Source organism: Platalea leucorodia, assembly GCF_965183815.1.
Source record: "Platalea leucorodia genome assembly, chromosome: 5".
Classification (NCBI taxonomy): Eukaryota; Metazoa; Chordata; class Aves; order Pelecaniformes; family Threskiornithidae; genus Platalea; species Platalea leucorodia.
The window spans coordinates 8,185,829-8,203,347 of record NC_138827.1 but is presented as its reverse complement, the minus strand read 5'-3'; the positions used below and the strand labels follow the sequence as shown (position 1 = coordinate 8,203,347).

At 37.7% G+C, this 17,519-nt stretch overlaps 1 protein-coding gene across 3 annotated transcripts in view; it reads left to right on the top strand.

The window, feature by feature from the left end:
• Positions 1 to 17,519, top strand: part of LOC309591075 (sorting nexin-29-like) — a 131,791-nt gene that overhangs the window by 19,300 nt on the left and 94,972 nt on the right. For all 3 annotated transcript variants that reach the window (XM_082312826.1, XM_082312827.1, XM_082312828.1), the window contains exons 6-11: positions 2,276 to 2,346; positions 4,145 to 4,393; positions 6,288 to 6,657; positions 7,330 to 7,448; positions 11,941 to 12,019; positions 12,526 to 12,608. In XM_082312826.1, the coding sequence (XP_082168952.1) occupies positions 2,276 to 2,346; positions 4,145 to 4,393; positions 6,288 to 6,657; positions 7,330 to 7,448; positions 11,941 to 12,019; positions 12,526 to 12,608 (971 nt within the window). The remainder of the gene's footprint in view (positions 1 to 2,275; positions 2,347 to 4,144; positions 4,394 to 6,287; positions 6,658 to 7,329; positions 7,449 to 11,940; positions 12,020 to 12,525; positions 12,609 to 17,519) is intronic.

Sequence of the window (17,519 nt, the reverse complement as noted above, 5' to 3'; positions counted from 1 at the left end):
AACCTTCTTGTTACATTTACTGAGAATAACTTACTATGCATTCTGAAATCCGAAGGTACTTTGGATATGCAAAATGCACTTAAGTTCAGACTGAGTCCTACCTTTTTCCTCATACATCTTCAGCTCCTTTTCTTCTTGAAAATTTGGGGTATTTTCCTTTTTTATCAATAACTGTTGAGCTTGATCAAGTCCAGTGGTTTCAGCAGAAAGGCATTCTTTCCAGCTGCATCAATTTTTTTGAAAAAAAAAGTTTGCAAATGACACTAAATTGAGTGGGGAAGTAGACACTCTGGAAGGGAGAGCCACCCTGCAGGAGGATCTGGATAGGCTGGAAGAGTGGGCTAACAAGAACCTTAGGAAGTTTAACAAGGACAAGCGTAAGGTCTTGCACCTGGGAAAACATAATCCAGGAGTGCAGCTCAGACTGGGATCCACCTGGCTGGAGAGCAGCTCTGTGGAGAGGGACCTGGGGGTCCTGGTGGACAGGAAGCTCAACATGAGGGACCAGTGTGCTGCTGCGGCCAAGAAGGCCAATAGGATGCTGGGTTGCATCAAAAAGGGCATCACCAGCAGAGACAAAGAAGTCATTATCCCTCTCTACTCAGCGCTTGTCAGGCCACACCTGGAACGCTGTGTACAGTTCTGGTCCCCGCTGTACAAAAAAGCTGTGGACAGGCTGGAGGGGGTCCAGAGAAGGGCCACCAAGATGATCAAGGGTCTGGGAAGCCTGCTGTATGAGGATAGGCTGAGAGAGCTGGGTTTGTTCAGGCTTGAGAAAAGGAGGCTTAGAGGTGATCTCATCACCATGTCCCAGTACTTAAAGGGGAGCTACAAAGAAGATGGAGATTCCCTTTTTACAAGGAGTCCCATGGTGAGGACAAGGGGTAATGGGTACAAGCTATTCCGAGGGAGATTCCAATTGGGCACGAGAGGTAAATTTTTCACCATGAGAACAGTCAATCATTGGAATAATCTCCCCAGGGGAGTGGTTGACTCTGCTACGCTGAACACGTTTAAGACTCAAGGGCACATGGTGCTGGGCCATCTCGTCTAGATGGTGCTAGAAAGGTTGGACCAGATGATCCCTGAGGTCCCTTCCAACCTGGTATTCTATGATTCTATGAATTAATGGATGTACTGGATAAGATTATTGCCAGAACTGAGCTCGTTAGTACCTCCTTTTCTGTTCCAGTCTGTTCCAGTCCTCTGTAGCTTTCTTGCAAGACAGATTTTGATAGGAAATCAAATAAAGATGAATGAAACGACAAAGGAAAAAAAATCTGAAAACTACTGTAAGGAAATTAGTGACTTAGATTGCTGTCACTAATTACTCTCGTGCTTGTAGCAATACTTGCGCAGTATCAGGATTATCAGCACTCTCTGCATTATACATGAAATATTATTTCTAAAAAGGCTTATTCCAGCATATTTAAGATTTAAATGTTATCCAAATTCAAATGGGATTTACAGAATGAGTTTACATCCGCAATTCTTATCTGTTTTGGAAACTTTTAAATTATTCTGTCAAAATTCTTTAATATAGGTTGAGGGTTTTCTTGCTATCTGTTTTTATGTTTAGTTAACTGAATGCTGATAGTAAAACTTACAGCATCCTGCTACTAATAAGAACCAGGTTTAGAATAACTAAATTCATGCGTTCACAGTGAAATTCATGTTAATTTTTTTTTTCCTTACATCCAAATTCCTTGTTGACTCTAACTATTTCGGGTAGTTGATGTGGTTTTGGATATTGAAACAGGTCACCGAATCATAGAATAGAATGGTTTGGGTTAGAAGGGACTTTTAAAGACCATCTAGTCCAGCCCCTCGGCTGTGGGCAGGGACGTCTTTCACTAGATCAGGTTGCTCAAGATGAAGTGGATCTTTTTGTTTGTATTCATGTGTTCTAATATTTTGTAAAATGACTTGGTAATTATGTTCAACTATAGTTATTTAAAAACTTATATATGCAGCATAGCAATAGGTGTAGAGAAAAATTGTGACTGCTAATGTAGTATGAACCTCCTTGCCCTGAGTGGCTTTTTTCCCCATTAAAAAAATGCAGAGCTAAAACTGAAGATAAAATACTACTTAGCATGTCTTTGATAACTGTTCAGACAGTTCTATCTATTTCAGGGCTTCAGGGAGTTACAGTGACATATAATTTGATCCATCCATTTATTTTTCAGAGTTTTCATGTCTTTTAGAAGTGGAATACATGTTAATATAGCACTGCATGGTTTTTTTTCTTTTTTTTTTCCCTTTCAAATTATAGTGTCTTCTATGAAGACTGGTCTTTTATGATGGATGAAGAACGTTCTAGTATGATCCCTACGATGGCAGCTGGTAAGGCTTTCTCTTAAATGCTACTATTCTTGGAAAACTATTTCATTTTGGGATGCTATACCTGTTTCTGGTGCGAGGAGCTTCTCTAACACACTCTTTGTTTATGTGGAGAATGCGTCTCAGATGCACATTCAGGGTGAGTAGTCAAGGTATTATGCCATTTTTTGCTAGGAATTGGTGAACTGTTAAAACACTGGATCTGGCCTTCCTACAGTTCAAAAGTCTTTCACATAAATTTTGTAACACTTCATCAGTCAAGGCTAACTTTTTTTTAAAAACTAGCGCAGTTTAGAGAAAACAAAATGGGTTATTCCTGACTAGAAAAGAGCAATGATAGAGTTTTATAGTAAGACCCAAATTATAGGTAAACACATGGAAGGAGAGTAAGAGTAAGGAATCATAGAATCATAGAATGGTTTGGGTTGGAAGGGACCTTAAAGATCATCTGGTTCCAACCCCCCTGCCATGGGCAGGGACACCTTCCACTAGACCAGGTTGCTCAAAGCCCCATCCAACCTGGCCTTGAACACTTCCAGGGATGGGGCATCTACAGCTTCTCTGGGCAACCTGTTCCAGTGCCTCACCACCCTCATAGTGAAGAACTTATTCCTCATATCTAATCTAAATCCACCCTCTTTCAGTTTAAAGCCATTACCCCTTGTCCTATCACTACATGCCCTTGTAAAGTCCCTCTCCAGCTTTCTTGTATAGACCTCCTTCAGGTACTGGAAGGCTGCTATAAGGTCTCCTGGGAGCCTTCTCTTCTCCAGGCTGAACAACCCTGACTCTCTCAGCCTGTCCTCATAGAACAGGGGCTCCAGCCCTCTGATCATCTTCATGGCCCTCCTCTGGACTTGCTCCAACAGGTTCATGTCCTTCTTATGTTGGGGGCCCCAGAGCTGAATGCAGTACTCCAGGTGGGGTCTCACCAGAGCAGAGCAAAGGCGGGGAATCACCTCCCTCGACCTGCTGGTCACGCTGCTTTTGATGCAGCCCAGGATACGGTTGGCCTTCTGGGCTGCAAGTGCACATTGCCAGGTCATGTTGAGTTTCTCATCAACCAACACCCTCAAGTCCTTCTGCTCAGAGCTGCTCTCTATCCATTCTCCACCCAGTGTGTATTTATGCTTGGGATTGCTCCGACCCATGTGCAGGACCTTGCACTTGGCCTTGTTGAACTTCATGAGGTTTGCACGGGCCCACCTCTCCATGCGGTCAGGGTCCCTCTGGATGGCATCCCTACCCTCCAGCATGTCGACTGCACCACACAGCTTGGTGTCATCGGCAAACTTGCTAAGGGTGCACTCAATCCCACTGTCCATGAATGATAACGGATAATTTACTTGTCTAAAGTTTGACCACAGAAGTGATCTATTATTACCTTTTACACCCCTTTTCTCAGATACATGGTCACATGCTTCATTCAGCAAGATAAGGTTCACAGGAGTTTTTATTAATAGAATATAGGAACCAACGAATATTAAAGTTGCAGTGAAATGGGTTTGAATAAAAGGTTATAAATAAACAGGTTCACAGTACTTACTGCTTATTTAAAGCACAGCTGAACAGCCATCAAGATAAATTCAGAACTGATTGCATCCACTTGAACATCATCTAAAAAAGAATGAATGGTACATGAAAGAATAAGAATTCGTGCATGGAGAGCTGTGGGAAATTTTGGGGGAAAAAATGTTTTACATGTCATAGCTTTGTTAATCCTTAGGTTCTACCTTCGTAACTTTTGTATGAAGTATACAGTGGGTTTTTGGTCTTTTTTTCCCCTTTCTTTTATCTGAAGGTCTGAACTCCATTCTTTTTGCAATCAACATTGATAATAAGGATTTAAATGGGCAGAGCAAATGCACACCCACTGTGTCTGATTTGTTAAAGGAATCAACGCAAAATGTAACCTCATTATTGAAAGAATCCACTCAGGGTGTTAGCAGCCTTCTTAGAGAGATAACTGCATCATCTGCTGTCTCGATTCTAATAAAACCCGATCAAGACACTGACCCACTTCCTGTTCTCTCAAAGAATGTAAATGCTGGTAAGCATTTTTGCAATGTTAATGTCATTCAGAAACTTATAAAATATTCAAGTGTGTTTAAATAACTTTTTCAATTAAATTTAATGCACTGTTATGGAACAAAAACCTTAAATATAAGTGCATGACACATACAAAGTAGTTGAGTATGAAATAAAAAGTATGAAATTTTTTAGAAATACTGGTGTGAGTACTGGATGATAAATGTGTATTTTAGCTTTCTTGTGCCACTGTGAGAGGGAAGCTAAACTATCTCATTGGTAAAGTGCTTTGCTTGCGACCTGAATTTTGATTTCGTATTCATAAGATTATGCCTTGCAGTTTCTGATATAATGTACTCGTACATTCCTTTTACCTTTAAATGTGTTAGTGTTGCAACCAGTTTGTAGGATGCTAGTTACTTACAAAGACCCAAAGTCTTAATCTCTTAAAATTTGAAATTAATCAAGCAAAATGTGATCTTCATTATACATTTTCAGTTCCAAAAATAGCAAAGGAATATTTTGTCATCTTTCTTTCCAGAAGTTGAGCTGAAAGAATGTTTTGCTTTGTAAAGGTACAAAACTGCAGGAAGATTCTGGGATTTACGTGTTTTTCAATTAAGAAACAAGGTTTGAGTTTAGGCTTTAAATTGTTTTGGTTATGAGAAGATGGAAAAAAACCCACGTGTGAATGCTATCTGGTAGGAATAGAAGTTGAGATAAAATCTATTTTTATTGGCATTTAAAATAGACTGTCTCAAAACACGGTTTTCAAAACAAACTTGTGGTAAAGCTATTGTTGTTTAGCACTTCAAATGAGATTAAAATAGTAGGTGATACTTGACTTGGGATAACTTTGTTAGTGTCGAATAGGCTTGCAAGATGAAATAACAGAATAATTGACCACATGCTGCGTATGACTCTACAGCATCATGTACATTATGTGTACAGTACATGTGTATACGTAATGTACAACTTACAATAAAATGTCACTTTAAAAAATTCAGGTTTGTTCAAATGCCATTATATGTTGAATGTTAGAGCAAGTCAGATGTTTTCATTAAAGTCTATGTTCTTTGCTGGAATTCTATTTGCATCCAGAATGGGTTTTAACATCCTCTTAGTCTTAAAAGTATGTTAATGTGTTTTGTGGATACATAACAGCTGGACTTGAATTAAACAAAACAGTTTAGTCCCAATATGAGTTGTCTTGGTGAGTAAGTTTATGATATTTCTTAGAGTGCTTCTACTTTGCAACATCTTTTAGCCTCATGTGCACATCAGAATCAGTGAGAATAGGTAATAATTTAAGAATAAGTACTATCACAGCATAGATGTAATCAGAGAGGATTTCAGTGTATTTCTAGACCAAGAGCTAATTAGCTGAGGGAGGGAGCAAGTTTAATTTCTTTTTCTGAACACTGACTGCTCAATTTCCAGAATATAGACAAAACTAACTTTATTTGGTTGCAAGTTGTGGATTTTGTTTGTTGTGAGTTCGTTCTTTTAAATTTTTTCTCCCCAGAAATGTTTCATGTTTTCTCTGTTGTGTAGACATACTCTGCAATATACACTAGCCATATTCCATGGGACAAAGTGATGGGAAGGCTAACTTTTTATTTTAAATTTCATTTTATAAGTTTGTTGAGCTTTTTTTCCCAGTTCCAATTGAATACTGTTGTGAATGCACCTCCAAAATATCTTCTAAAATCTGAATTACGTAAGGCATATAAAATAAAGATGGTAGTTAAAGATTTAAAAGCTCATATATGTGGAAAAATAATGAAATGCCTTGTAGATCTAAGTGGTTTTTTCTTTACTAAACTTATTTAGTACATGAGTTCTTTGAAGAAGTGACCAAGTGTATTACATTGTTTCTCTTTTCTAAACTATGTAAACCTTTATGTTGCTACTAGATTTGAAATATAAAAAAGATCGAAAAAAGAAAAAGAGAGTGACAAATATTATCTCATTTGATGAAGAGGAAGATGAGCAAAATTTGGGGGATGCCACAAAGACTCTGATTACAGGAGAAAGTTCAGAGGAGAGTGTTGACAGATCCTCAGTTTTTGTATTACCCTCATCTGAAAGCACTCTTGGAAAAAATTTGAATGGGAATGAAAGTAACCATTCGTGGAAGAGCAATTCAGTATTCATGAATGGAGAGTATGAATACCAGAAACTAGATGTGAAGAGCATTGATGATGAAGATGCAGATGAGGATGAGCTATATGGAAAAACGTTAGGAAATAAAGGCAGCGAAGGTGAAACTGAAGCTTCTGAAAAGTAAGTAATGTTGCAGGAGCCAGTGGTAAATTTTTCATGCTTTCACCCCTCCCCTCTCCTTCCTTCATGGGTACTGGCAAATTTATGTAACGCCCCCCCCCCCCCCTTTTTTTTCCCCTCGTCTTTTTTCTTTTCCATTGTTTAAACCATTTGAGCCACTGTGGTGATGGTATTTTGCTTCTAAGTTCCACTGAAAACCAAAATTTCGATATTTCATACTTGTTCTCCTTGAAGTTCTCAGCTGTGGAAATTATTGCATGATATAGCCAGTCTATAATTCTGGCCTATTTGAAGCTTCCTTATTCTTGGTATAATATTAACTCTATTCTGGCTTCACAGTAAAACCACATGTTTTAAACAGAATAAGCCTGTTATCATCAGAGTAGGTACTTAAACAAGACAAAACTGAGAGGAAAAGAATAATTTTAGATACTAATATGCCCTCTTTATTTCTGACACAGATATACCTTTGGAGAAAAAGAGGCAAGCACTGGTTGTATCATCTGCTTTGGAATGGTCTGATCTTTAATGAGTTTGTGTATGTCTGAACCAAGAAATTGGCAGGCAGATTGAAATATGCATTTTTTTTTTCAGTGATATCTCTGAAAGAAATATAAGCATTGTGAACATGAATATTGACTGTATAAATAGGTTTGTTTGTTTTAAATCTAGGCCTCATGAAATAGGCACATGCAATTCTCAGATATGCAGCTGGACTCCTCTGCAGGTCCTGAATGATGACTCAGATGTTCTATTTCCTGTCAGTGCCGTTGGCTCTTACTCCCAAACAGGTAGGTATTTTAATTTACCAAATTCCAGCAAACTTTGTAACAGAATTTCTAACATGGGACAATGGTGAGAAATAATGGGATTGTAAGGACGTAGGAGATATTACACAACTAGGATGGGAGAATCAGTTAAAATTTATTCTAGATCTGAATCAGAGTTCTCCATTTGAGTAGATATTTAATTGAGGATTTATCAATGTCAAAATAAACCAAGAGTTTTGTTGGGATTAAGCTGTGGTCTTGCATGGTATTCTATTAATGTTTAGGATGGTTGCATAGAAAGTATCCGTATTCGTTTCCTAGATATCACTAAGCTGGAAGAAGCTGCAAGTGTGTTTGAGAATTTGAATTCAAATTAATCTTGACAGATTGGAGAAAGTATCAAATATTGGATGCAGTTCAATAGAAGCTGTTATCTGTTTATATACAGGATGAAGAATGATTGTCTAGGAAATGCTTCTTCAGGAAAGGATATAGGAATCATAGAATGGTTCGGGTTGGAAGGCATCTTCAGAGATGATTTAGTCCAGCCCCCCTGCCATGGGCAGGAACATTTTTCACTAGACCAGGTTGCTCAAAGCCCTGACCAACCTGACCTTGAACACTTCCAGTGATGGGGCATCCGCAACTTCTCTGGGCAACCTGTTCCAGTGTCTCACCACCCTCATCGTAAAAAAAAAAAAAAAAAAAAAAAAAAAAAACATTCTTCCTTATATCCAATCTAAATCTACCCTCTTTCAGTTTAAAACTGTTGCCCCTTGTCCTGTCACTGCAGGCCATGGTAAAAAATCTGTCTCCATCTTTCTTATAAGCCCTCTATATATTGAAAGGCCGCAATAGGGTCTCCCTGGAGCCTTCTCTTCTCCAGGCTGAACAACCCCAACTCTCTTAGCGTTGGTGTTCCAATAGGAGAGGTGTTCCAGCCCTGTGATCATTTTTATGGCCTCCTCTGGACCCACTCCAACAGGTCGATGCCTTTCTTCTGCTGTGGAACTGTCACGGATAAGTGGTTAGGTCGCTTCAAGAATTACTGTCAAAGATATTTGCAAATAGTGATTTTAATAGAAATTTATAAAAGTGTGATTTAACAAAGTTCAATGGCAAGGTTCACTATTACTTATTAAATGAATGGAATATATATAAAGAAAAAAGAGGAAAAATAGCTAGCAGCAGTTTAAGGTTTATTCACAGTTAAAGAGAGAATCACGGGAATTTAGCAGCAATTAATCATTGGTTAATTTAGCATTTACAAAGTGATTAGGTAGGATTTACTACAACATTTGAATCGATTCACACACACGCACACACAATATGCCTATAAAGGTGCCTGTTAAAAATTCCCCTCAAGCTAAGTGAAATACTCGCTTCAAATGATTGTCTCAACAGGCGAAGGTCGAGCCTCAAGGAGCGGGGGCGGGCCCAGAGTTCAGCCCAGGTGCTGTTGCCAGGCCTCTTAACTTTGCAAACTTAAGAGTTCGCAAACTCTGAGAGGCGTCCCACTCAGAGGGAGATACTGGGTGCAGCCCGCTGCGGTCCAGGAGAGCTCAGAGAGTCTCACTTGGTACTGCTGTTTTGTAGGGTCGCGAGATGATTGACTTTAGGCATCAGTGAATTTCCATCCTGGCCACAATCCAGTTCGGTAATTACTGGAGTTCTCAAAAATTCCAGTGATGCTGGTACAGATCCACCTGTACCGATCCGCACGAATTACAACCCAGATAAGATGTTCCAAGGCTGTCAGGGGGTGACTGATGATTCCTGGTACGGTCAATGCTACTCCCACCTTAGCCATGCAAGGGTTCCTGGTACGGTCAAGGGACGCTTAACCACCAAACTCATTGCACAAAGGCCAAGTCTTGACGGGAATTACTGAGATCGTAAAGTGGTCCAGGAGAGGGGGGGCGAAATGCACCACCACAGGACCCCAGAGCTGGATACGGCACTCAAGGTGGGGTCTCATGAAAGCGAAATAGAGGGGGAGAACCACCTCCCTCAACCTGCTTGGAATGCTTCGTTTTATGCAGCCCAGGATAAGACTGGCTTTCTGGGCTGCCAGCACCAATTGTCGGCTCATATCTAATTTTTCATCCACCAGTATCCTCAAGTCATTTTCTGCAGGAGACCCACTGCAGTGGGTAACAAGCTGATAGTGAATTAGCAGTGCTGTGCTTCTGCAGTAAAAGCACGCTTCATATGGACATGCATAAATGAAAAAAAATTTGTAAATTTATGCTCAGTTGGCATTGATGGGGCCTCAGTTGCAGTACTGTATGCAGTTTGGGGTACTGCACTTAAAGAATGATGTGGACCATTTGAAGAAGATCTTGAAGCAAGCAATGAAAATGGTCAAAATATGGAAAAGAAGACCTGGGGCTTTTCCAGTATCTGTATTGGTATCAAAAACAAACAAAAACTTCCACCACCCACCACTCCCCTCCCCCCCAAGTTAATATTTTGCTAGCTGTTTATAAAACATCGCTTTTATAAAAGTTTGGGTATATATGCTCATTTCAATGACCTCTTAAAAACTTCTGAGTGGCATTCAGATAATGTTTTAATTGTAAAATATTTTGTATTTTTTGCATATACATTATATGTGCCAAGAGTTTAAATGGACCATTAATTGAAGGCCTGTGAAAATGTGTAATTCAGTTCTGTAAGTTTGGTGAGAAAAATAATGTGAATCTTAAAATAATGCTGTACTGCCCTCTGCTGTATCTTAAGACATCTACCTCTTAAGAAATGCCAGTGGTTCAAAAGAAATAGAAAGTACGTTTTCATTTTTTTTCTCATGCCACCACATTTTTCAATTTATGAAGGAATGGATTTAGAAAACATTATGTAGTTTGTGGCATAGTATTATCTTAAATTTTATACAGAAACTGTTAGAAAAAGTCCGTAGATTTTTAAGTGTTTGCTGACTGCAACAGATGATTGACATCTGGAATACGTGTACAGGAACATGCAAGCCAGAACGATACTGCATTAGGCTGGTGAAAGGAATCTTCATCAGTTATAGGAAACAACAACACAGATTCTACTCTCTGATTTCCTGATTTCAACTTTCCATGCTGTCGCTGGGCCCTTCCGAACAGTCCTGAACTGACGGAACATGCAGGCAGTCTTCCCTAAAAGGCCCGTCGCGCAAGCCAAATGTCAGCCAGCTCCAGGGAGAGTGATACACGTGGGTACAGTCACCCCCTCCCCAGCCGTAATGACAATGTGATGAGATTGAAAGCTGCCTGAGGCAGTTGTTAGCTTGACTTTGGAAGCTACGCTCTTGCTAGGTGAATGATACCAGAGGGAACGTGGGTTAGCTTTTTCTCAGGGCAGTGCAGCCCAGTAACTGGCAAGCTCATTATTATTATGACAACATTTTTGCTAAAACATGCTTAATGAGCTTTTGCAATATAGTTTAACCCAGTATTTTGGTTTATAGGTCTTAATACAGATAATTAACAAGACATAAATTGAAACAGATTACAGCATAATCTATTGTGTTGTATGTTAGTATCAGTCCTTTCAGTTTTAGTCTGTTGCAGTGCTTCAGGGATGTGTCAGGGCATATCATATCTCCATGTACCTAGAGATGAGAAAGCCTGAGTCAAAATTCAGTTGCTCGGACCAAAAATGGAGTGTGCATTTTAGGAACTGAGCTTCAGTAAACTCTGCAGCTTCAAAAATGAACTTTCTCCTCCATAGTCATTCTGACATAACTCTGATTTCCTTTTATTTTTTCCAAGAATTCCTGTGTTTCAAATTCTGTGCTATTTTAGCTCATGATTTTAGGATTGTTTTATGGTAACTTTGTAACCCTTACATAGTGAGATGCAGAAAACATCAATAAAATGTGATTTTTGTTTCTTTCCACCTGAGCTACTTTAATGACAGGCCCAGTGATGTGTGTATTTGGATCCTGACATTTGTGGATCTGTGGACAGATGCATATTGTCCATGCTTTTTAAAAAATGTCTCGTCTGTCTGATTCCTGATGTTTGGTACAAAGGCATAAGGAGCCAGAGAAAAGCCATGGTGCTCTGTTGGGAATGCATAAAGGACTGGTGTCCTTACAAGGTTTCACGTACTGGGGACGAACCACAAATTCTTTTCCTGCAAGTCACAAACAGATTTGTAATGAGTATCAGATGCCATGTGGTTGTTAAACTCCTGGGGCTTGCAAAAATAACTTCAATAAGAAGTCTCTTCATAGCTTTGCAACATTGTTATCAGTGTAAAATTATAATTTAGGAATTGTGCAATACTAATTCTTTTCTAAACTCACGCTGTGTTTCTAAGAGACTTTACAATCCTCTTTGCATTCAGGGTGAACGTGCAGAAGCCAGCCTTGGAGAAAGAATTTAAAGTGTTTAAAAGCTTTAGTGAAGAAGAGTATTTCTAGTTAAAAATGTAACTACCATCCTTCTGGTTTTTAGTTTAGTTTAGTTTTTAAGTACTGTTAACTGAAGAAAGCTAATGTTTGTGCATTCTACTTTAGATAACTTGGAGAATGGAGAGGGGCATGAACATGTTCATGCTGTAGAACTGGTTCCAAGAAGATCTGATCTTCCTTATGGGTACGTGTCAAATATGTTTTTCTTAAAAGAAAAAAATCTTCACCCTGTAGCTGCCAACTTATTATTGCTATCTAATGCATAGCTACTCAGTACTGGAAAACAAACTATTCATCAGGATACTTTTGCAAATGTTTGCAAAGACAAATGCAAAAGCGTACACTTCCCTTTTTGCATAGTTTCATATATTGAACTTTTCCTAATTATCTTGAAGAAGTCACATTTTCATGTCAAATAACAGGCAGACTTAGCCTCCTGGTTTTGAAAACAGGTCTTATGTTGGTTTTTATGTTGTTTTTTACTGTATTCTCCACGGCCTGTTGATTTGGATCTTTTTGCATGTATTCTTAAATCAGACTCACAACAGATATATCAAAGGGTAATTAAACGTAAATTGATTGAATATGGGTGAATATGATGACAATTCCAGTTTCTGGAATGCTTTTTTTTAAGTTTTGAATTCAGGATTTTGTTTTCATTTATTAATGATATTGTACTTTTATGACTAGAGTGGAAGTCAGTCCTCCAGCTCAAGTGAATACTTTAAGCAATATGTTGCCTTCAGCCACTGTGCCAGAATCCATGACAATTAGTAAGTAGTTCCTTGATGTATCTAGATTGATGGAATTAACTTTGAAAGTCCTATAACTCTTCATTTCTGTTTTTTATTTCAGTAAGATCTGTTTAGAGAGGCATACAGCACTTAATTTCTGGTGTTAGAAATGACTGCTCTAAAATGATTTTCAAATTGGCAGATCCCAGGTTATGGCTCATTGCAACTGGTATGACGTTAGCTTCTCTTTTCACAGAAGCTAATGTCATCCTTATACTAGATGTGGCTTGAGTAGTTAAATGAACAATAATGATGTAATTTGATTAACATCTTTAAATCTCTGCAAGCTCTGAAAACACTAATGGTTGGTTCTGAAGTGATCTTGCTTATTTTGCCTGCTTTCATTAATGCCTAGTCGGAAAAAAACTTGCTTATTTTGCCTGCTTTCATTAATGCCTCGTCAGAAAAAAACGCAAACAAACCCAGAACTCTTTCTATGTACACTCAGTCTGTGGTTTTGATACGGAAATCTGCTCCAAATAGAAATACGGGCTTTCATAAGCAAAAACTTTAGTTAAGATTAAGGTAGAGGACAGTAATATTTTCAGTGGTGTTAAGAGTTGAGCGGGAGAGGATAAAGTAGCCTTTGCTGTAGAGAGAGATTGGTAGAAGTACAGGCAGTTTGTTTACCCCATCTTTAATCTTTTTTCTTCAGATAAACTTGTAGAAAAAAGAATTAGTTCTTAAACTGACTAGCTGTCTAAACATGTAAGCCAGTATGGTTTTATTTTCCTCACTTTACAGGAAGTTTTGTAACTGAACTGGTGGATATGGCTTTGTTCCTAAAGCTCTAGGGTGTGTGTTTTCTTTCTTTTTATAAATTTAAATATGTACAAATTTTAAATTATGGCATTTGGGAGTTAGAAGTGATGCAGCCAAGATTCTTTTCTGAAGTTTATTTATGAAATCATCAAAATGAATGAACCCTTAAGATATTCTAGTCTCATGTTCTAATGTCATGTTAAAACGATATCTACGTCAACATACGTTAAAGGAGTTAGACCATGCATTTTTGCTGGGTACTGTTTCAGGCTCTGGCATGGGTCTGCTGACTGAGCTTTACAAAGCTGAAAAATCCTTTCTTACAAAGTACTTTATGAGGTGGGAAACTAGTTTGAGACTTTCAAGTGACATAATTGAAGGCATAGATGGAGTTACAGTTGATACTGTGATACTTTGGTCACTGGATATTCTCTGCTCATGTTACTAATACAATATCCTTTCGTTCTTACATTTTTATTTTATTTTTCAGTAATAGAATTTTATTGGGGAACTTTCTGATTTTATTGGACTCTATTAATTTTATCGTTTTATAGGTGTATAGGTACCAGCAGGGGCCGCAATTGGTCTCCTTCAGTTGCTCAGTTAGTTCCTATGTATAGTTAAGACAGCTATAAAATAGAAGGTAAATCTTGAGATTTTCAATTCTTGATACTTAGCGATTTGTAAATGAAATGGACCACAGGATCAACAGAAGCATACACACTATCATTAGTTTCCCATTTCAGAGAAGGTTTTGGTGGAAGGAAGGGGGGAAGCATGTCAAAACAATCTATAAAGCCAGAACACTTAGTAAATAATGTCATTATCATTATAATCAAAATTCAGCTGACTATACATATAAGTTAATACCTTTATAATAGCAGATCCCAGATACATTCAATAAAAATGCTTTTTTCAAGTTCATTTTTATTGGTCATAGATTCTCCATACAAGAAGAATTCAGTGCTGTGACAAAGCCAGACACTGAAGCTCTTTCTCTCTATTGCAATTAGCAGAAGAATTATTAAATGGTGAGGCTTATAGCTTGGTTGCGTAGCAACTAATTCTAACGTATCAGACAAGAAAAATGGAATGCAGTAGTGCAGTGAGAAAAGCTGTGAGGTCTTCAGTGACTGGATTTTTGTGCTTCTTACTTCTGAAGACAAAGCCTGAAACGAATTTTTTTTTAATCTATTCTTTTCCTGCTTCCTTTCAAATTTACTAGTATAGTACTAACCTTTTTTCGGTTCTTTTGGTATGCAGGCTAGAAAATTATGTTATGAGAAGCTGTAATTTAAAATTCCTGCTGTTTTTGAATGATTTTCCTGAATGATTTTCCTAAATTTCCTGATTTCCTCCCATGTATTTGTAAGGTATAGGTTAACTTAGCAGCAAATACATTTAAAAAAATACTAATACCACTCAAGAGAAATCCCAATCCATAGAGTTAGAGTTTCGCTGTGTATGTTAGACATCATTTGAAAACTTGCCCTGTTTCACAGATCGTTACGTCTTATAACCAATTTTATAAAGAATTAAGTTTGTCAGATATTTTATATTTATGTGCCTAGTCCATTATGTTGTTTCCCAGTTTTAAAAAAATTGTATTTGTCTTGTCATGTTTGAATCACAAACACCTTTATGTCTGCCCCAATTATTGTCATTGGAAGATTATATTTTCAGCGTTGTTTTACACCAGAAAAATTTGTCCTTCCAGTACAAGTCCCTCCATTTTGTTTTTGCAGTGGAAAAAAAGGAAGTTCTAAAACTTTCATTTTAAAAGGATGCTACTTGTGTCCTTCTTTACAAGGTTCTTTGATTATAGTGCTATTTTTAGTAAATAATTGGGAACTTAGTTTTTCCATTATAATATTCCTCAGTTTTTAAAGTTGGGCTTAATCACAAAGGTTAACAAACGTTGTAGCATTGTACATTATTCCATATTTTTTCATATATTCTTGAGAAAGGCCCCAGTTTTTCATGATCACCGAAGAACTTTACTGAATAATCAAACCTACATATTATATTTTTATCCTGGCTGTGTGAGTAAATAAGGTGTATGTTTTTGTACTTTCTCTGTCCTCTAAATAGCTTCTGACCTGTTCTGTGACTTGGTTGCCACTGGTCACTGACAGGTACTAAATTCTTGTGACTTCTCTGAAAGCACAGCTGTGGCAAGAGGGTGTATAAATTTCGTCACTGAGAAAAAAGCTGCAGTTCATCTTACAGACTGTATTGTCTAATTTGTTTAAATTTACCCTATTAATCGTGACATGACAGGATAATATTTACAAGATTTTGGAGCACTAAATAAAGCCTTAATAGCCAATGTTCATGCAGGCAGCTTAGGGAGCATGTTTTTAAAGGTCAGACTTCTGTTTTAAGATGTAAGTAGTCTGCTGGAAGTTTTATTTGTCTCTGAAAATATCTGTGTAAATTTGCACTCAGGAAAATAAAAAAATCATTCCTGTAGACTGCTCGCAGCCCACCCTGATATTCTGTCTGCAGGATTGCAGAGGAGTGCTGCATGACCTTGTGTACACTGAGAGATGATTTCACTTACCGCTCATTCTTCATAACAGGTGATTGCAAATCATACTTATCCAATCTTTGGCTAAACAGCGAGAGCTGTGAAACTTACGACTTTTCTGGAGGTTGCTGGGAAATTGGCAGGTGTTTCTTAAAGCATGGCACTTTGTTATATATTTCATGCTCTGAATGTGACCTTATAAAAGCTTTACAGAAGGTAGATTTTGCATGTAGTATGCAAGTGAATTAAAAGTGGTTTAGAGCAAATATTTGCTTTATTAGTAATTAGGCACTATGGAGTAATTTCACACAATGAATGAGACATAAGTCTGCTGAAAAAAATAGGTTATGGTCATACACTGTTCTCAGCAGCAAGCATAACTCACAGACAAAAGTTTATGAACCAAGGATGTCCTGGCAGATTTGAAGTGAACCTGCTACAGTGTATGATACTGGATTTACTTTGCATTCAGCTGACCGTTCTTGACATGCTGCTAAAATTTTTCAAGAAGCATAAGTGAGAGTAAGAAAGTACGGTTTTTGAAAGTTTTGAAGGTTATGCCTGAATTAAATAGGATGGTGTCCTTTTAGTTCTATTCAGTTACTTGCATAAAAAGATCATGAAATTAAAGTTTCTGGTGTTTTTTCCTTGGTAACTCCTTATTTATTTAATTACACTAGTGAATGTTTGACTTTGTATTTACTGTGGATGGAGAGTTTAAAGAAGTGTTGGTGATAAGCTACATAGTTCTTACGTTTGTTTTGAGTAATTGATAGAAAATATGACTCCTTAATACTCACCACTTCAAGAAGGAATAACATAGGTATAGCAGTGACGCAATATTGCTGCCAGGGTAAGCACAGGCTGTACAAGCCTTCTTGGAACCCTGGGCTCTTAGCCCAGACTAGTTGTTTGTGTCAATGCTTTCTTCCACATCTCCACTGCTATCTGTAGTTGAACTAAATTAGCAAGAAATACTGAGTATGAAGTGTGTTTGCTTTTGTGGTCCTAAATTAAGCACTGATTTTTGTCCTATATGTGGTAATGAAATTTGGAGTTTCTGCTTTGCTGTGTCTCTACAGTATTGTCAATTCCATAACTCCCAGAAAAAATGAGCCAAATGGAAACAAAAAGCATTTTAACATCTTTTATTTCAAGAGGCTTTTTTCTTCTCCTTTTATGCAAGCCATGGTCTTTAACAGAATTTTGCTTTCATGCTCTGTTTATTTATATGTGTATTGGAGAGGGGAGTAAGAGAAGATGGGATTTCAACTCTCATGCAGAAGATTCTTGGTGGAATGAGGGAAAGAAGATTAAGTTATTAGGCAAGTTAAGGTTACAATTTGAATAGGCTGGTAAAATTGGAAAAATTGAGACAATTTATAATAGCTTCACTGTTTAAATGTTAATAAATCAGTAGACATTTAAACAGACTGAGTATGCATACAGGCAATTATTGTAGAGTAGTCACCCCAGCATAAGTGCAGAGCCAGTGCTGCAATAACTTGTCTGAGTAGCGACAGCTTTAATTTATTCAGAGTCAGAAAAATAATAGCAACTAACTCAGATTGTGCATTATCATATTTTAATGATGCTCT